The following is a 17658-nucleotide window of genomic DNA, read 5'->3' as shown; positions in this document are numbered from 1 at the left end:
TGACTGAGCTGCTTTTTGGAGGAGACATTGGAAATGACAGAGTGGATTATAATGTGAAGAAAGAGAATGAATTAAACTCCTTGAGAGAAAATGTGAGCAGCAGAACGCTGACTGAAGTCAGGAATGGTCTGCGTCACTGTGCTGGGCTCTTCCCTGCAGTGTTGGTGTTATAACAGACGCACACAAACTGCTACTTTGAGACATTTGAGGAGCTGAGAACATTTTTATTTTTATAACTATCACATTGTTTCGTTTTGTTTATTGATGACTTATTTCAAAATCCTTCACGTCTTCGACTCAGCTTGAACTCGTTTTGTTCTTATTAAGATGTAAATGAGATCTCACTCTCTTTTAAACTTAGAGCAACTCCAAAATGAATTTTGGTGTATAAATTCACCTCGGGAGTTGGCAGATACTTCTGCTTTTATGTTAGCTGTTAACAAATGTGCGTTTTCTCCCTCCGTCACACGAACCTGCGTTGCTTGTGTGTTCTGCAGGTTCTGCAGTCCCTCCTTCAGGGACTGGACTTGGTTCTTCAGCTGCTGTTTGTCCTCCAAACTCTTCTCCAGCTCTGCCTCTCGCTGTTTGATTTCTTCTCTCATTTGCAACAGTTGCTGCACATAAAAGGGAGAACAAAAATAAATGGAATTCTTCATTGAACTAACTCACCATTACCATAAAAAACGTTTTTATTCGAACGGCAAAGTGAGAGCAGAAACACAATCAGACATTAGTCTTGTTAATATTAAACACAGATATATCTCCAACGTTGTTACGTGTATTACGTGTCCATGAGGAGTAATTTGCGAAATTGCTTGTAAAAACTAGAGACAGATTACGAAAAGAGGGAAACACTGATATGGATGACAAAAGAAAATAAAGCTTCCAAAAGTATTTATCTCATTTTTGTCCTCTGAAGTTTTCTAACACAGATCCTAAGATTCCCCTCCTGCTGTTTGAATTTAAGCAAATTAAGACTCCAGCAGACGCAGGGGGTCTTTAAAAGATGCAAATTCAAACACGCAAAGCTTCACATTAAGTGTTTTTTTTATAACATGCCCTTTAATTCAAAAGAGAAAGCCCATTGTGACTTCATGCTGAAAATATTTGATTGTAATTTGTGTGATGAGCAATACAACACGGGAACTCTTGCAAGAGGGTGTGTCTAGTTTCAGTGTATTTTTATTTATTCATTAACTTAACCACATGGATCCTAATGTCCCACAACCCAACTGTGTAGCAACGCGAGCCAGTAAATCACAGAATATCTTATTACTTTGTTTGCTCATACTGTCATTCTTTGCAGCAAAGCAACATCAAGCTTTTAAACGTCATCAACCACAAGCTGCGTGGCAACTCAAAGACTTTTGAAATAATTTTTTTCCAGCATTTTAGCTCCCATATTTAATATTTCATAAAATCAATGAATGAATGTTAGATCTGCATTTATACCTTTTTGTAAGCCGTAGAAAAAAACCGTGATAATAACCAGAATAATTACTTCATAGTCGTGACCCTTGGATAGTCCAAATACCATCCAAATCAAAAATGCTGATCAGCTGCTCCCTCCCGGTTGGATCATTTCCTCTCATGTTTGACATTAAGGTCATACGACTTCTCGCAGTCGCACTATGAGAGCAGAGCCATGAGCAGATTCCCCGTGTTGGTGACAAACTGTCTGATCATGAAAGAAACCTTCTCTGGAAATGTCTGCTGACCTCCAGCTGACAGCGAACATTCGTTAGGATTTAGCTGCGAGCTTGTGTTTGTTGGTGATGCTGAGTGTTTGTGAGAGAGCAAGAGAGCGTTTTTGCCCGTGTATATTTGTACTGATTCAGGCCATGCCTGTCAATGTGCAGGCTCTGGGCATGTGAACATGTAAGTGAGGCTACATAAATCATGTGCTGTGGTTGTGCATTGTAAACAATTCGGTCATACAGTGTGAGCACAACTTTTTAACAGTCAAAGAGTGAATGACGGGCGTCAGATGGGTTTTACTTAAAGAAAGAAAAACGTTAAAGATGCTGTTCAACCACACACTGAGGCACATTACTGTGTGGTACACATTTTGAAAATAAATAAAATTTCTTTACTTGCACGACTCTCAAATCCCAAGGAAAATCTATTCATACAGAGAATAAACTCTGTATGAATAGATAAACATGAAAATCATTTTTTAGCAGTTCTTTAGAAAAAGACTAACAGCAGCTGCACACACCTTCACAGCTCTCTTTGAGAGAATAAAAGACAGTCTAAGTGGAAAATGGAGTGGTTTAACCTGAACAACCGTGTTCTTAAAAAGAACCTGGAGCAGAACAGTAACGAATAGGAGAGTCAACTTTTTGCTGTATGCAGGACAGGAAAAGAGTGACTGTATCATTCTTTGTGTGTGTGTGTGTGTGTGTGTGTGTGTGTGTGTGTGTGTAGTAAGCGTTACCTTCTGCATGCCCTGCAGAGCCTGCTGCAGGAAGCTCAGCTGCTGAGCGTGTGTGTTGTCCTCCTCACTCCTCATTGGTTGGTTCTTGCCCTGCTCCTGTTTGAGCAGCTCCACCTCGTTCCTGTAGGCGTCCAGCTGACAGCGCAGGGAGTCGTTCTCCTCCTTTAAGGCTTCCACTTGAGAAACACCTGCAGGTTTAAACATAAAGGGCACAAAGCAGCATTTACTATGATGGTGAGGTGTCACATCGAGCCGCTGCATATTATCAAGCTGAGTGTCACTCTTGCTGTTTCTTTCTTTCTTTTCTTTTTTTGGGTCAAAACAACATTCAAAGCTCCATATTTGACCTCGTTTAATGTAATATCTTATAGTCGAAAGCCTGATTGGATTGCTCATTGTTCTTTAGGTAAGAGAGAGTTAAAAGAGAAGGGCAGGGCTCTGACAGGTCGAGTCGTATCTATGCGTGTGAAAACTATGCTCTTCTTCTACATCGCAGAATTGGCCGCATTTAACGTCAACTTCCTTGTCAAAATGATGAAAAACAAACCGCACAAAAGATTTATGGTGATTTTTGTAAGCTTGTAAAGAAGAAACCAACAGACCGTCGATGAATCAGAAAGATATGGAATACAATTTTAGGTGCAGCAGCAACATGAGCAAAGAATCAGACTATTTAAATGTTAGACCAAATCACTGACAATAATAACAACATAAGAGCTTTGAAAATAAAATGTCTTGCTTCAAAAGGATGACAGGTACAATTATGTCAAAGGCTGAATGTGTGACTTTTTACGCCTTAACACAGCAGAATCAAGTGTATCCTGCGTGAATGTCTCTCTGAGTCATGACTGTCTACGATGAGTGAGTCCCACTGTCTGTGTTGTTGTCGGCTGTGATTATAACATGTTTACACGGACGTCCTTGCATATAAAGCTGTTTCAGTCAAAGGCTACAGAAACGAAGACGAACACAGCCTCCTCACTGCTTGTTTGATATCACGATAAGATCTCGGTACTTCTGTGTCAATTTATGACACAGAATGAGACTATGAGTTAACCAAAGTGTGCTCACAAAACAATAATGCAGGTTGTTTTGGTTCCATGCTGGTGCTCAAGTCTACTTTCATCTACTGGATGAAAAAGTCGCACAGTCTTCCTTTAAAGTCCAATAATCTGGCACCTTCAGTTTAACAACAGAGAAGGCTTTGATAATCTCAAAGTGTTTCATCCATTAGCTTTCTTCTGGACATCTGAGCTGACCTATCGAGCACAGAGCGGAGACAGAGGGAGTTATTACTGTATGAGACGTATCCTCTGTTATCAGCTCTGTTCTCCCCCTGTGGGCCTCGAGGGGAAGCTCTTTGGGGAAAGTTCAACACACTGACTGGACGGCCAAGATAAGCTCCATCCTCTGCAGGTCTGTGTATCTGGCTCCTTTTTGTGTGTGTGTTCTCCAGGGCTGCCTGCAGTCTATCACAGAGGACCACTGGTTGTGTTAACGAACTCTTGCAGTGTGTGTGTGGTTGTGTGTGTGTGTGTGTGTGTTACATGCTGTGTTTGTGATGAGACAAATATTGATCTGAGGGCCTCATCAGCTCGGTGTGAGGACATGTCAACGACTTGGTCAGATTCTGAGTAACTCGCCCTCTCTTACATAACAGGTATCGACCTGCAGACATCCTTGAGCCTACACACACACACACACACACACACACACACACACACACACACACACACACACACACACACACACACACACACACACACACACACACACACACACACACACACACACACACACACACACACACACACACACACACACACACACACACACAGTCATGCACACAGGCAGTTCTTTTGCTATTCTGTACATGAGTCAGATGCAGAGCATTGATTTACTTTTCTAAGAGGCTGCAGTCATAAAACGGGTTTTCAAGAGGAAAAGTTGATGTGTGAATATACTCGATTGTTTATAAGTTAGTGAGTAAAGATTGTGTTACAGTTAGTCTTTTAACACAAATACCAACAAGTATCACATGAACACCTGTCGCCTGGGTCGACGTTGCGGCATGGAGCGAAAAAAGACAGATCAATGACAGCCGTGCTAATAACTGATAGCTAAATAACAAGGGTGCCAAAGAGAAGGAGGCTGAGCTGACATACATCTGCATGCTGATGAGAGAAGCCGTCATATGAGCGAGAGGCAGAGATCAGAATACACTAAAGTAAAACAACATAACACAAGGATGACCCGACGTGGTGGTCACGGTAACAGCGTGTTGCCCTGACAACCACTCAAGATGAATGCTTTATTGTGGTGGGGGTGAGGAGATTATCAGCTGTGAGTTTTTGTTGCTCGACAAACAAAACGATTGTCCTTCAGGGGACAAACAGGAGATCATGGTGCGAAGATATGAAATTATCTGGCAGCTCGGAGGTGTGGACACATTCACACACGCTCACACACAATTATGGAGTATTGTGTTCATCCAGTAGGGAGTGGGCCTGATGTCTTTTAGTAGTTATGTTGATCATTTACTCAGTGAAGCATGGATGTTGTCAGCATGTTGATGTGTTGTGCATGTGTTTCTCATTCATGTGGAGCTGTCGGGTGGTTGTCAGATCCTTAGAGGAAGATTACTGTCACTTCAGCTTTCTCCCTCTGTGATTTCAACGCTCTCAGAGTTCATCCTCTGGAGGCTCTGATCACTGAATCTCCTGTCATGTTGACAGAAGTGCTGATCTGTGAATACATGCATGTATATGAATACCTGAGTCCATTGAGTCAGCCATGTCCTCCATGTCGTCGTCCGACATCTCCATCTCCTCCTCTCGCCTGATGCCCATCAGCTGCTCGTTGTGCATGTTTCTGATCTCCTGAAAAATGCAAGAGAGAGAGAGAGAGAGAGAGAGAGAGAGAGAGAGAGAGAGAGACAGAGAGAGAGAGAGAGAGAGAGAGAGAGAGAGAGACAGAGAGAGAGAGAGACAGAGAGAGAGAGAGAGAGAGAGAGAGAGAGAGAGAGAAAGAGACAGAGAGAGAGAGAGAGAGAAAGAGGAGGGTCAGGAGTGCAGAGACTCATGGAAGCATGTTTTAGTTGGTGGTATCAGGAGGAAGAACAAGCTCGATGCACGTCTTTGATTAGCTGTAAGGAACCCTCAGAAGAGAACAGAATAAAGGTGGAGATGAATAAAGACGTAATCAAGGCTAAATTCCTCCTCCTGTTCCTCCTGAAAAGTGAAAGAGCAGATTGCACTGTAGCAAAATCCAGCCCGACAAAAGTCTCCAGTGCTTACCGTCAATGATTTGCATCCATTTGTTTTTAATATGTCTTTCTATGATATGACTGATTTTTAATGACTACATCGACATGGAGACGAGTGACCAGAAGCAGGTTTTAAAAAGGTTTGAAGGCTAAGGTCAACCCAACAAATCAAACTGGCTCTACATTATGTAAAAATGTCCAAAAATGTGTCAAAAGAAAAAAAAAAAAAACATAATCTTTGTTCTACATAGTCGACATTTCACACATTAAACATCCACGATTTGAGTATCCATGAAAACATCATCTCACTGAGATGAGAAATAATGTGTGCACACAACTACAGCCGTAAACAGAGTTTCCATGGAAAGAAAGAGGTTCAATGCTAATGGGGCATCATAATAGAGAGTCCAGCTTATTGTTTACTATTGGATTAACCAACCTTAGGAAAGACTAATCGTATACATTTCACAATTTCTAACAGTATATACCAAACCAGCTCTTAAAAAGTCAAGAATGCAAAACAGTGTTTAATTGACGTCAATCCAAAGTTAGAGCCATGATCGAGTTTACAGACTAATCAAAAATATCCTAAAACGAGCAGGAAAAGTATGAATACCATATTTAGTTGAGCATTTGCGGTACTTATTTTTTTAATTTGTTTATGGAATGAGACTCCATTAATCATCAAAGTCTTTTTTACAACATGCACTGAAAAAAACCCAAAACATTACTTTCATCACCTTTGGCCACATAAAAGCCTACAACCCATATTACCCATATGTAAATCAATCACAGGATACATACAGTTTTAATCACAAGTTTAAAGATGGGGAGATAAAACGATAGCAGTTAAAGCGAACATGTAAAGTGTACAAATAAATCAAGTGGATACAAACAAGAGTTCTATCAATGGAAGATTTAGATAAACTGGATTACTCCTGAAACGCTACAGACGTAGAATCAGCCCAACAGTAAATAACTTTAAAACATCTGTCAGAGGACTTTATCAGCCTGAGCCCACAGCAGAAGTCAAACAGGTACTCTACACAACACAACCATCTGGTGGGCCGGAGCTGAGTGTAAACACATGCATACACAGCACACACAAACACAGACACATAAAAGCAGTGATGGAGGGAGGCAGCTGTTGTTTGATTCTGCCCGGGAGCTGCAGCTCCTCAACACTGCTGCTCCTTCCTCCATATTTCACCTCCAGGCTGAAGAATCAGACTGAAAATACACTGAGAGTGGCTGCCTGTTTGATGATAAACAACCCCCAGGCAACTTGAATTTCATTCAATGTTCTGAATCACTGGCCGTTGGCTTCTTCTACTGTACGCTACAGACCTTTATGATCAATGTGTAAACCTTGTTTAAGACTCATTTTGTAATTTCAATGAAATCACTCAAATAATCACCACGGCAGGTGAAAGATTTTGAGGTGAGCGCCCACCTGAGCATCTTTTTTTACACATTTAGCGCTCACATTAAAGTATAGTTTGACCTCATAGGTTATTATCGCATCAACATAAAATATACAGTAACCCAAAGGCAGCGGCTTCCAGCAGAGTAAACTCAGTCTGCTTCAGCAAGCCAGCGATGAATGACGGCAAACGAAAGTAAACAAGACATTGGTGATGAAATATGAGCATCGAGCAAGCCAAGACTGCCAAATAATTACTCAGTATATTTGATGGTGATTCAAGTAAAGTTTTCTGTTAACTTAAGCCTCTCGCTGCCTTCGACCTGACCCAACATGAAGTTCATGTTCTTAGCAGACAGTTTAAGACACAATGAATATTATATTATTATAATAAATCTTTTTTTGTCCAGCAAAGGTGTAAATTCACCTTCTTTTAGGTGATGGAAAAACATTTGAAACCTACGACTGATTACTGATCCCTTAGAGTAAAGACGAGTAAAACAAAGACAAACACAACATTGACTTAAAAAGCAGCTTTTCTTCCACACATGCAGTCATTAATGACCATGTTGGAAATTATTTGGAGTCTTGTTTCTGATTCTTTAGCCACTAAGTGCTTCACTGAGAAGTGTTTTTCTGCTCGAAAACAGCCTTGCTATTAAGAACATCGCCGGCCTTGAGAACATCTTTTTAAAGGTCACGGTTTAGATTTAAATACAGGCTATTCTCCAAGGTCATTACATGTGATTGAAAGGAAAGCTACTTTTTGTGTCACCGTGCTCAACACAAATTTGACATCCTCACTAGCGCTATGCTAATCTCTGTCATAGCCAATAGTTTGACTTCAGGACATTTTAAGGAAAAACAGCTGTCTGCTGCTGCTGCAAGAAGTAATGCTGATTTAAGAGAGACAACCAAAGACGTTTCAATCTTTAACACCAAAAAACAATGAGCTTTAAATGCTTCCATGAAACAGATCTGCAGATGGTGTTCTTTATTTCACTGGACAAATACCCTCACATGTGTCATAATAAGATCCACTGTTATAACAAAAACATTTATGTTAGATGTTTAACAACAATATACTCCAGTATAAACAAATCACAAACAAGGCTGAGTGTCCCAATGATTTCATCTGTTTGTCTCTCAATTGAATGTAAACATTCATCATTATTCCAGTCATTATATAAAACAGACGGTGTCATTTTAAATTCTGTTACATCTATTTTCAGAGCTAATTAAGTGTAAAGTTGCTGGGAGAGAAACAACTACAAGCAAACCTTTGAACTAGGGTTTCATTTAAAGAATGTTTTTCTGAACATTTTCTGAGAGAGGACACATTCTGCCGATCAGAGTCCACCCACACGGTTTTTGTTCTCTCTTGCATCTTTGCTCATGTTGTACTCTCCCCGGTGTATCCAGTGTGCACTCCTCAGTCTATAAAGGAAGAGCATGAGAAAGAATGGACAGATCCCTCAGGACTGATGGAAACACTCTGTCCACATTATGGATATGAGCACTTCCTGCAGCAGTGTACAAATAGATGAGAGTGTTTCCCTCAGGGAGTAGATCCTTAAGAGACCCTCAAGGTTATGAGCGAGGGAGACAACAATGCAAAAAGTGAACATCACTGACGTCACACCTCCCGGCATGTTCTCAAGAATTGATTATAAACGTGCATCATCCTGCTTACTAATTACTCTCAAGCATACTTAAACACAAGCTATTATAAACATGATACATTTGTCAGCACAGGTACACATTCAGAGGATGAATTGAAGTATTTTCATGTTTCTACAGATGACCTGAAAACTAAAGCATCAATTGTTACTTCACATCACCTACCTTTAACAAGACGTTTTGGACAGGTTGATGCTGGTGCTGTGAGATATTGTAGTTTAACTATACGTGTGCATGTCTGAATTAGCTTTTAAGTCACGGCGTGAACCTTTTTACTATTTTGTGGGAAAATAACACTTACCAATCAGATCTGATCATACACAGCCCATAAGACTATCCAGGCCCTCCATTACAAGCAAACCTTCACCACCATTACCAGTGCTAATCATTTAGTGAAGAAAAAAAAGAGAGTGGGTTTGTCTCGTGATGTTCCTCCTTCATCGTTCTGTCAAAATAAAATAATCTAAAACGGATGATGGTGCAGGAGAGGACAACCTGTACATGTTTACCTGTGTCATTATAAACACAAAACTCACCTAGCAACTTGGATATACTGTATGTCACAGGGGAAGGCAGTGATGGAAGTATGGGGGAGAGGGAACTGTTTAAACCTATGTTTTTATCTCGTATCAGAAAGAGAGAGAGAAGAATTTTCTGCAGCCTGACTTTTTGAAGTACTTACTGTAGCAAGGAGTCTGCTTTTGTTTTGCTTCTTGCCTTGACTTGTTATATCACAATTCTTTCCTCATTTGGTGAAATGTTTTTATCATTAGGTAATCACTCATTCAATGGTTAAAAAGGGAGAGGTGCTGAAAGAAACAGGGGGAACAAGTCTAATTGGTCTAATATTTTCCAGAAATCACGTTGACATCAGACTGAAATCGAAGTGGACTAACCTCGACTTGTTTTCGCCACATGTCCAGGTTCTTGCGCTGAGCTTTGGAGAAATGGTCCCATGCCTTTTGTTTGGAAGCAGCTTGGAATACAGACACAATCTGTTCAACTGTGGCGGGATGCAGGGAGGGAGCAGAGACCATCCAGAGACAGAGAGAGAGAGAAAGACAGAGGGCAGGTGGGAGGGAGCAGAGCAGTAAGAAAGTCCAGTCAACTCGGGCTGTTATGAACTGTGTGTGTGTGTGCGTGTGAGTGTTTGTGTGAGTGTTTGTGTGTGTCTGTGTGTAGCCATGTGATGTGCAGTACTTACCTGAAGGAGCATAATTTCTTGGACGTTTGGTCTCACATGCAAAACTTCAACAAATCATACATTCATAAATTAGAACTCACATCATGCTTCATAAAGAATGAAGCCCCTTTATTTGATGTCCTTTGTATCAAGTTTGCAAAAAAAAAGAGACAAATTCAATCCGCCTTCATGATAACATCTGTCTGCAATGTCTTGATTACTTTTGTGAATGGATTTCATTAAAAAACATGTTACTCCCAGAAAATTAGTAAACTTGTGACTGTAAACATAGAATACCTTTTTAATTAATTAAACTATTGCTTGACTTAACATCAGCATGTTAGTAGCATTCAAGTGCACTTTATATAAATCAGTGTCAGTTCACAGAGCTTCTAGCATGGGCTGCATTTTTGTCTTTTTTAGTACTGGTATAATAAAGAGATTTTGCTAAGCAACTGGCAGCTTCTAAAAATAACCTTCTTGAAGTTTGCCACTGTTGACCGCTGTGCAGCTCGGCAGCAGCAGAGGAAACATTGCCCAAAGACACCTTGTTAAAAGTAGCACAGTGTTTTTGATATGCTTTCCTAATGAAGACGTATTTGTTATCTAAAAAATGAACAGCTGTAAGGTTTAAACCACAATCGTTGTAGCTGTAACATTATAGAAACCCAACACTGGAATAATCTTAGATAGTCTTATAAGGACCTCAGGTGTTCATTGAGTCTACATGTGAAGTGCATGAGGAAAACTGTTCGCTGTAAGGTTTCATCTTAGATGCAGTGTATTAATAAAGTCTATCCATCCATTTTCTCCCGCTTATCCGGGGCCAGGTCACAGGGGCAGCAGTCTTAGCAGAGATGCCTATAGCTTTCTGGTGGGACCTCGAGACAGCGTGTCACGCTTCTACCCCGAGGCCTCCTCCCAGAGGGACATGCCCGGAACACCTCCCTGGGGAGGCGTCCAGGCCACCTCAGCTGACTCCTCTCAATGTGGAGGAGTAGCGGCTCTACTTCAAGCTCCCCCTTGGTAGCCGAGGTTCTCAACCTATCTCTAAGGGTGCGCCCAGCCTCCCTCCGGATAAAGCTGATTTTAGCCGCTTGTATCCGGGATCTCGTTCTTTTTCTCATGACCCCAAATCTCATGAACGACCAGGGGGGGGGGGGGAACGACCAGCGTGTGTGTATGTTTGCAGAGTGGTGAGAGACAGCACAGTGCAGAGATCGATTGCTCCTTCCCAGCACCCTGCCATTTGTCGGAGTCGATCGATGAAGAAGTAAGAGAAGAGAGCAAAGGCCACAGACAGACCTTCAGGCTTCTCAGCTCCTATGTAAGTCCAGTCCATCCATCCATCAATTTATCCATCTATCAATGTATTTATCTACAGGCAAGAGGCCGTTTTGTGACACGAGCGAAGTGACCTTTAAGGCGACAGAGTCCATCAGGGACAGAGCTTTTTGGGCTTTAGGCTCGACAGGCTGATTTTATTTTCAAAGACAGAGAGCTCCACACAGGAAGACAGTCACAGTGGTGGGTCACACATCTGATTAGCAGCGCAACAAGAGGAGAGCAGTTATGAATGGAAAAAGGTTTACATCGGCTGAGGTTCTGGTAAACACAAAGACAGCATTCGGGCCTTCGCTCTTTATGGTGTATAAAGACACAAGCACCCACATACACACAGTGCGTCTTCTCCATGTTATATTTATCCGTTTAATGATTAAAGGAACACACACCTCAATCTGTGTTAAAAGATGTTTATAATGTATTAAACGTTCATTTGGTGTGTTGTGTGGAGACAAAGTGCCTCAGGCGGTGCTTTTAAAGCAGCAGCTGCACAGAAACGCTGTCACAGGTGGGTAGGAGCTGCATGTTTATAGTTTGACTTAAAGCATCCATTGACCATACACGTCTGCTGTGTATTCATGCTATGAATGTGTTGGCCCGCTTACTATTTTCACCTGAAGGAAACATGAATATGAATATTCTGCAGGGTCTGGAATCACTGATCGTTATTTGTTTGAGATAATTGTCTTTGGAAAGGGAGAAAAAAAAACATGATCATGAAAAAGAAACAAACTTACCTTTGAAGCAACAATATGTAACATTTCCAACTTAAAATAGCAGATACAGAGGCCGATTTAATAACAAAATAACTTTGAACAGCGAGAACGCTGTCCCTCCCACATCTACAGCACGGCCATATCCCTTGTTTACTGCAGTATGTAATGTTGACAAAAAGAGAGAGTGTGGCTGAGCAAGAAGCCAGACAAAAAGCAACAACTGATGCGAGAGTGTACATCCCTACAGGTGTCATTCATATCCAGTTTTGTGCAGTAACACGTTACATAATAAAATCACTTTTACTAGAAACGAGTGGTGTAACGAATTAGTAATAAAATTACTATTAATTATTAATGTTACAGTTACTTAATAACTCGTTACAACCTTACTGTTGTTGTTATTACCCCACTTCTGATTTAAAATGCAACAATCCACAGACTCATTTTGTCACCCACGTTAGCCAAGCAGGAAGGAAGCTAGCTTTATGGTTGCCAGGTATGCCATTTTCCAGCAGAACTGGGCTTCTTTTTAAGTTCTGCTGCAAGTTTTTTTTTTTTTTTTTTTTGGCTATTGGGCTTGTTTTGTCAATTATTGTCTCCCATATATGCTGGCTAGCTTGGAAGGCGGAAGTCCACACATTAAAATACAGCTGCTGGAAATATTCCCATTACTTCAGTTTTGTTGTTGAAAGGAAAGATGACAAGAACATTGTTGTTAGTTGTAAATTGTGTTCTGGTACTAGGACTGTTTCTACTGCAAAAAAGCACTTACAATGACTGACAACAGTCCAAAAACGTAAAGAAATAAACCCCACCAGTGGGCGCCAAAGTGCACCAAACCAAATTTCTACACATTGTTGCATTAAGTCTTCTTCTCAAAGGAAGACTAGGTCACCTTTTCAATCAATAAACTTCATCCATTCATCAGACTGTTTTCAAATCATATCTTCACATGCTTTGGTTATTTTGTTATACTTACCTTTTTTCCAGTGACAAGTTCTTCAGGTACAGAAAGTCTTGACTGAGATATTATCTTCAGTTGTGAATGCCTGGCTCTTTATGACCTGCTGAGCTTTGTTTGTGTTGTATATCTGAATATTTGATTTTGAAACTTACAACTCACTTCAAGCCTAGCCAAACAGACAGTAATTGTATTCCTTCCTTTAAATACTCCTGCTCATATAATTCACATAAAGGCCATTCCAGAAGAAAACTTTAAACTCGTTACCCACTTTTCCCTCATTTCGAGGGATCCTGGACTTGTTTCCGGAATACAATGGTCAAAATGTCCAACCATTTCAAAGTGTATTTCCCATCACAGTCTGTAGTGTGTTAGTGAGACTGTAGGACTCACATTGACCCAGTATGCCGGACAGAGCCGTCTTGAACTTGTCTTTGGCCTCCTCCATCTCCTTCTCGTGCTGACTCTTCTCGCTGGTCAGCCGGCGGATGTGGCCGTTGGACGACTGGATCATCGAATAGAAGTTGTTGGAGTTCCTGCGGTTGACTTCGCCACGTTCCAACCAGGTCAGGAGAACACGCACAGCTTCAGGAAACTTACCGTCCTCTGCCAAGGGTTGTGGGCACAGAGAAAAGAAGAGTCACGTTCCATACAAACAAAAACAAGTTAATTTTGGGACATTTAGTGTGGTCAAAATCCATAAGAGACAAGGCTGTTAATTGTGTCCAGTCCAGCTTTCTGATATATGTATAGGACACCTAAAATACTATAAAGACAAACTCAAACAAAAGGGAAATCAGGTTTTTTTTTTTTTTTGCAGCAATGTATATCTTCACAGAGCACAAAGACACGTCAGAGACATGGAGAGATAAAGGGGATAAAAACCGTTTGGCTCCTGTCAGGAAAAAGACGCAGTGCAGTAACAGAATATAACACTAAGAAAAGGGCTTAACCTCCGTTTTCCTCGGGGTGGAAGATTCAGGGATGAATAAATCTAAATTAGCAGCAAATAGCTAGAGTGTGTGTTTTCACAACAGCAGCCTGAAGTAATTAGAAACAAATCCTTGGCAACAGCAAGGATCTTTGGTCTTTCGACTCGGGCCAAGAAAGGAAAAGCTGGGAGACTTGAGTCGAGCTGATGGTAGAGAGGCAGAAAGTCACACCAGTTTGTTAACATGCAACAGTGACCGAGACCGGAAAGTGTAACTTGTCATTAGTGAAACATGTTTATTCAGCCACAAACTGACAAAGCGGAGGATAGTAAATGTAAAGGTTAAAGAAAAACAAAAGAGAGTGCAAAGAGGGAGAGTGGAGGAGAAAGGATGAGATAAAAGAGAGAGAGAGAGAGAGAGAGAGAGAGAGAGAGAGTGAGTGAGAGAGAGAGTATTTTTAGGGATGAGTAAACTGATACACGTCCTTTAACAGCTTTTGTGTAACGTCCCTTGAAAACAAAGCCCTGAATTTTTAAGAACATCAGAAAAACTGTGTCTTCAGTTTCACCTGCTGCAGTTTAAGACCAATCCCATAATGCTTTGCTTGTATGCTCTATCCTCGGCCACCACAATAGAAGACAAAACTACACATCTACCTTTTACCTACCCTGTCTGTTTGTAGATTGCATTAATACCTCCGACTTCACTTGTGTCTTCATAGTAATTCTGAGACAACTTGATTTTGTAAATGTCCTGGACGATTAAAAGAAGTTACTTTACTTTTCACGTTAGCTAATATTCTTTTGCTTATGTCGTCATCATGTTCGGATTTTATTTTATACGTGTTGTAGCTCTCCTCATCTTCTTACCTTTGATCTTTTCTCCCAGCTGGCTGCACTCGTGCTCGGAGTAGTGGACGATGGGAGGAGGGGACGGCGGTCGGAGTCGGTCCTCCTCCATCTTTCGTCGGTGCCTCTCCTCTCTGGCGAACATGCGCTGTCGACACTCCCACTCGTAGAGGTCGTCTCTGGCCTGGGCGAAGTCCACGTGGAGACGACCCGAGTCTTTTTTGTCTGTGCTGGAGCCCAAGCGGATACGATAACCTTTGGGTATTAAAAAAAAAGTAAATGTAAAGTCTGCTTAGTTGAAAAATAATTTGAAGTGATCTGAGAATGAACATTAGATAAACCTCTACTGTGTTTGTTTCCATTACTCCATGCAAATCCAGAATCTCTACTTTTGCGTTTACACGGACAACACACCTGATTGTCTGGTTGTGTGAGTGTGTGGTTGAAAAGCAGGTGTAGTATAGCCTTTACATTCAGGACCTTCTTTCAACAATGATGGTCTTATGATGTCTCATTTATTTTAGAACAATACCTGATAGAAAGAGAGCCTTGTCCACAGTGAACTCTTCAGCAAATCGGATATGGCAGAAGTTTTTCTTGCTTTTTCGTATGGCTGTGATGTCTCCACACTGACCAAAGATCTCCTCGATCAGCTGCTCTGTGGAGTTTTCTGGCAGACCGCCGACAAACACCGTCTTACACCCTGGAGGGCGATCTCTCGTGGCTGGTTGGGGAAGGTCTGTTTCATAATAAAAAAAAAAGCGAGACAAAGAGAAAATAATGAAATCATCATGAGGCAAGTTGAGAAAGAAGCAGCCTGAAAGTATATCATATTATGCTTGTGTTTATTTTGATATAATAAAGCTAAATTAAAAATAAGTGCAGGAATGATTCATCTGTGGGTGTGCGCTGAGACTCTTGTAAAAATATTGATTGCACTTTGAGAAAGTAACGACATCTTCCAAAGGTTATAACATTTTCATTTGAATGAAAATTCCAATAACTTTGGCAGACGTGAGGAGCAGGACTGATCATCTGTCCTTTGTCTGATCAGAACAACGCTTGCTTTCATGTATCCTCAAAAACATGGAACAAAAGGAGACCTACAGAAGGCTTTCTAAAATAAGAGATGCACTGAGTTTCATTCATTTGGTATTTTCACTAATACCAATGTTTGACTTCAAGAGATTGTTTGAATAAAAAAGTCTGGCTGTTTACGCTGTATAGTCTGTTTACTAAGTGGATCATTGCACTAAAGACATAGATGTATGTGACAAATAGATTTCACGAAGGATCGAGGTCAAAGGCAACATTCATGCTGAGAATCAAAAAGGCTTAAGAAGAAGACAATCAGAGCACATTCTGAACCCGGACGTTTCATTCTTTGTCATATTCTAAAACGTTGCCGCGGTCGTGAACCTAAAAGAAATGATAACGTCCAAACGCATGAATACTGATAATCTGGAACAGTATCCTCCGATGGTGTTTCATATCAAACTGTTTCATCCTCTGAGTAAATCTACTCATGTGGAAGCTCTCCTGCTCTGCAAGTGTTGACTGATCTCATCTCCAATAGATTGCACTTCTCATCCATTATGAATGTGATTAGCCGGATCTATGCGGAGCAGACAGCTAATCAGTGGAGTGCTGAGGATGCGCTATGTCCGGATGTCTGTTAAAAAGGCCCTGCAATCATCGACAGACAAATCTCCTCCAGAAACGTTTGGGTGTGAGACCTTTTATTTCCTGTATTTTGTCGTACTTCATGCCAGAACTTATGGAGGAAGAAAGTATCTTTCAAGATTCAGATTCTAAAGGCATTGAATCTGCCTCTCTCCTCATCTCCAGTTGCTTCAAGGTTTTAATATGCAACTTTCAGAGTGGAGCTTCAGTAGATGTCTCACTCAAACTAAAACAGAGTTGTCCCTCAGCCCAGCCCTCCCACAGTGTTTCTAAGAAGGATAAAATAGAATTAACAATGACGCATCATGTGTCGCAACCGCTAACCTTCTTTGATCACTAGCCGTTATGTGATTCTCCGGAACGTACAGATGGCCAGTCCGCCCCGCCAGGTAAACATCACCAATGAGATGGTAAAAAAAACTGCTTCTGTAAAATCATCAGTCCTTTACAGAAAAGTCTAAACTAACGTCAGTAAATATCTGACTTTCTTTCTGCCTTTTTTTTTTTTAATCAGAAAACAATCATCTCAAAATAAATGACAAAAAATTGATTAACAGTCGTAAATAGACAGTAATGAAAATGAATAGATTTGAAAACAAATTGATACCAGTGAAATTGAAGACTTGCATTAAGAGGGAGCCAGCTGAGTGTGTTTAACATTACATTGTTTTAAAAAGTAGTATTGTGATAAATGGATGTCAGGGCGTGTAGCCAAACAACGTAAACTCAAAGTTTTCTTCCAGCTAAAATAGATGTGGCTTATCAGCACATAGGAACCTTCACAGTCCTCCAAAACAAAACTACAACAAACAAAGTCCAAGTCTGAGTCAGTCCTGTCGAGTTCTTTGAACTTTCTCACAAAGAGGCTGCCACTGTGTAGGTGAACAAAGATCCAACGACCCTTTAATCCTGACTAGATTACGATATATACAAGATGTACTGCAATGTATGGAGTAGTGAACAGTCAAGGAGATAGCATTGCATCATGCAAATCAGAGCAGGTGAACCTGAAGCAGAGAGGACAGCATGAGCAGCTTTCCATGTGACATGTTGGCGCTGCAAGCTACATGTGGGGTTTGGACTGTGTGTGTGTGTGTGTGTGTGTGTGTGTGTGTGTGTGTGATGTTTGGACAGATAACTTAAGGCTGGTCATTTTAAAATGCAGACTGGGGAACTTCATGGAAAG

The 17658-nt window shown here is 41.0% G+C and overlaps 1 protein-coding gene across 2 annotated transcripts in view; it reads right to left on the bottom strand.

Moving 5' to 3' along the window:
* Window positions 1–17658, bottom strand: part of LOC306829701 (ecto-NOX disulfide-thiol exchanger 2-like) — an 85690-nt gene that overhangs the window by 8781 nt on the left and 59251 nt on the right. For both annotated transcript variants that reach the window (XM_079352833.1, XM_079352834.1), the window contains exons 5-11: window positions 15322–15528; window positions 14811–15044; window positions 13403–13615; window positions 9702–9808; window positions 5211–5316; window positions 2438–2625; window positions 474–614 (exon numbers count right to left, since the gene is read on the bottom strand). In XM_079352833.1, coding sequence (XP_079208959.1) covers window positions 474–614; window positions 2438–2625; window positions 5211–5316; window positions 9702–9808; window positions 13403–13615; window positions 14811–15044; window positions 15322–15528 — 1196 coding nt within the window. The remainder of the gene's footprint in view (window positions 1–473; window positions 615–2437; window positions 2626–5210; window positions 5317–9701; window positions 9809–13402; window positions 13616–14810; window positions 15045–15321; window positions 15529–17658) is intronic.

Source organism: Symphodus melops (assembly GCF_947650265.1).
Source record: "Symphodus melops genome assembly, chromosome: 9".
Taxonomy (NCBI): Eukaryota; Metazoa; Chordata; class Actinopteri; order Labriformes; family Labridae; genus Symphodus; species Symphodus melops.
The sequence above is the reverse complement of the archived record's forward strand: the minus strand, read 5'-3'. Positions and strand labels throughout refer to the sequence as shown.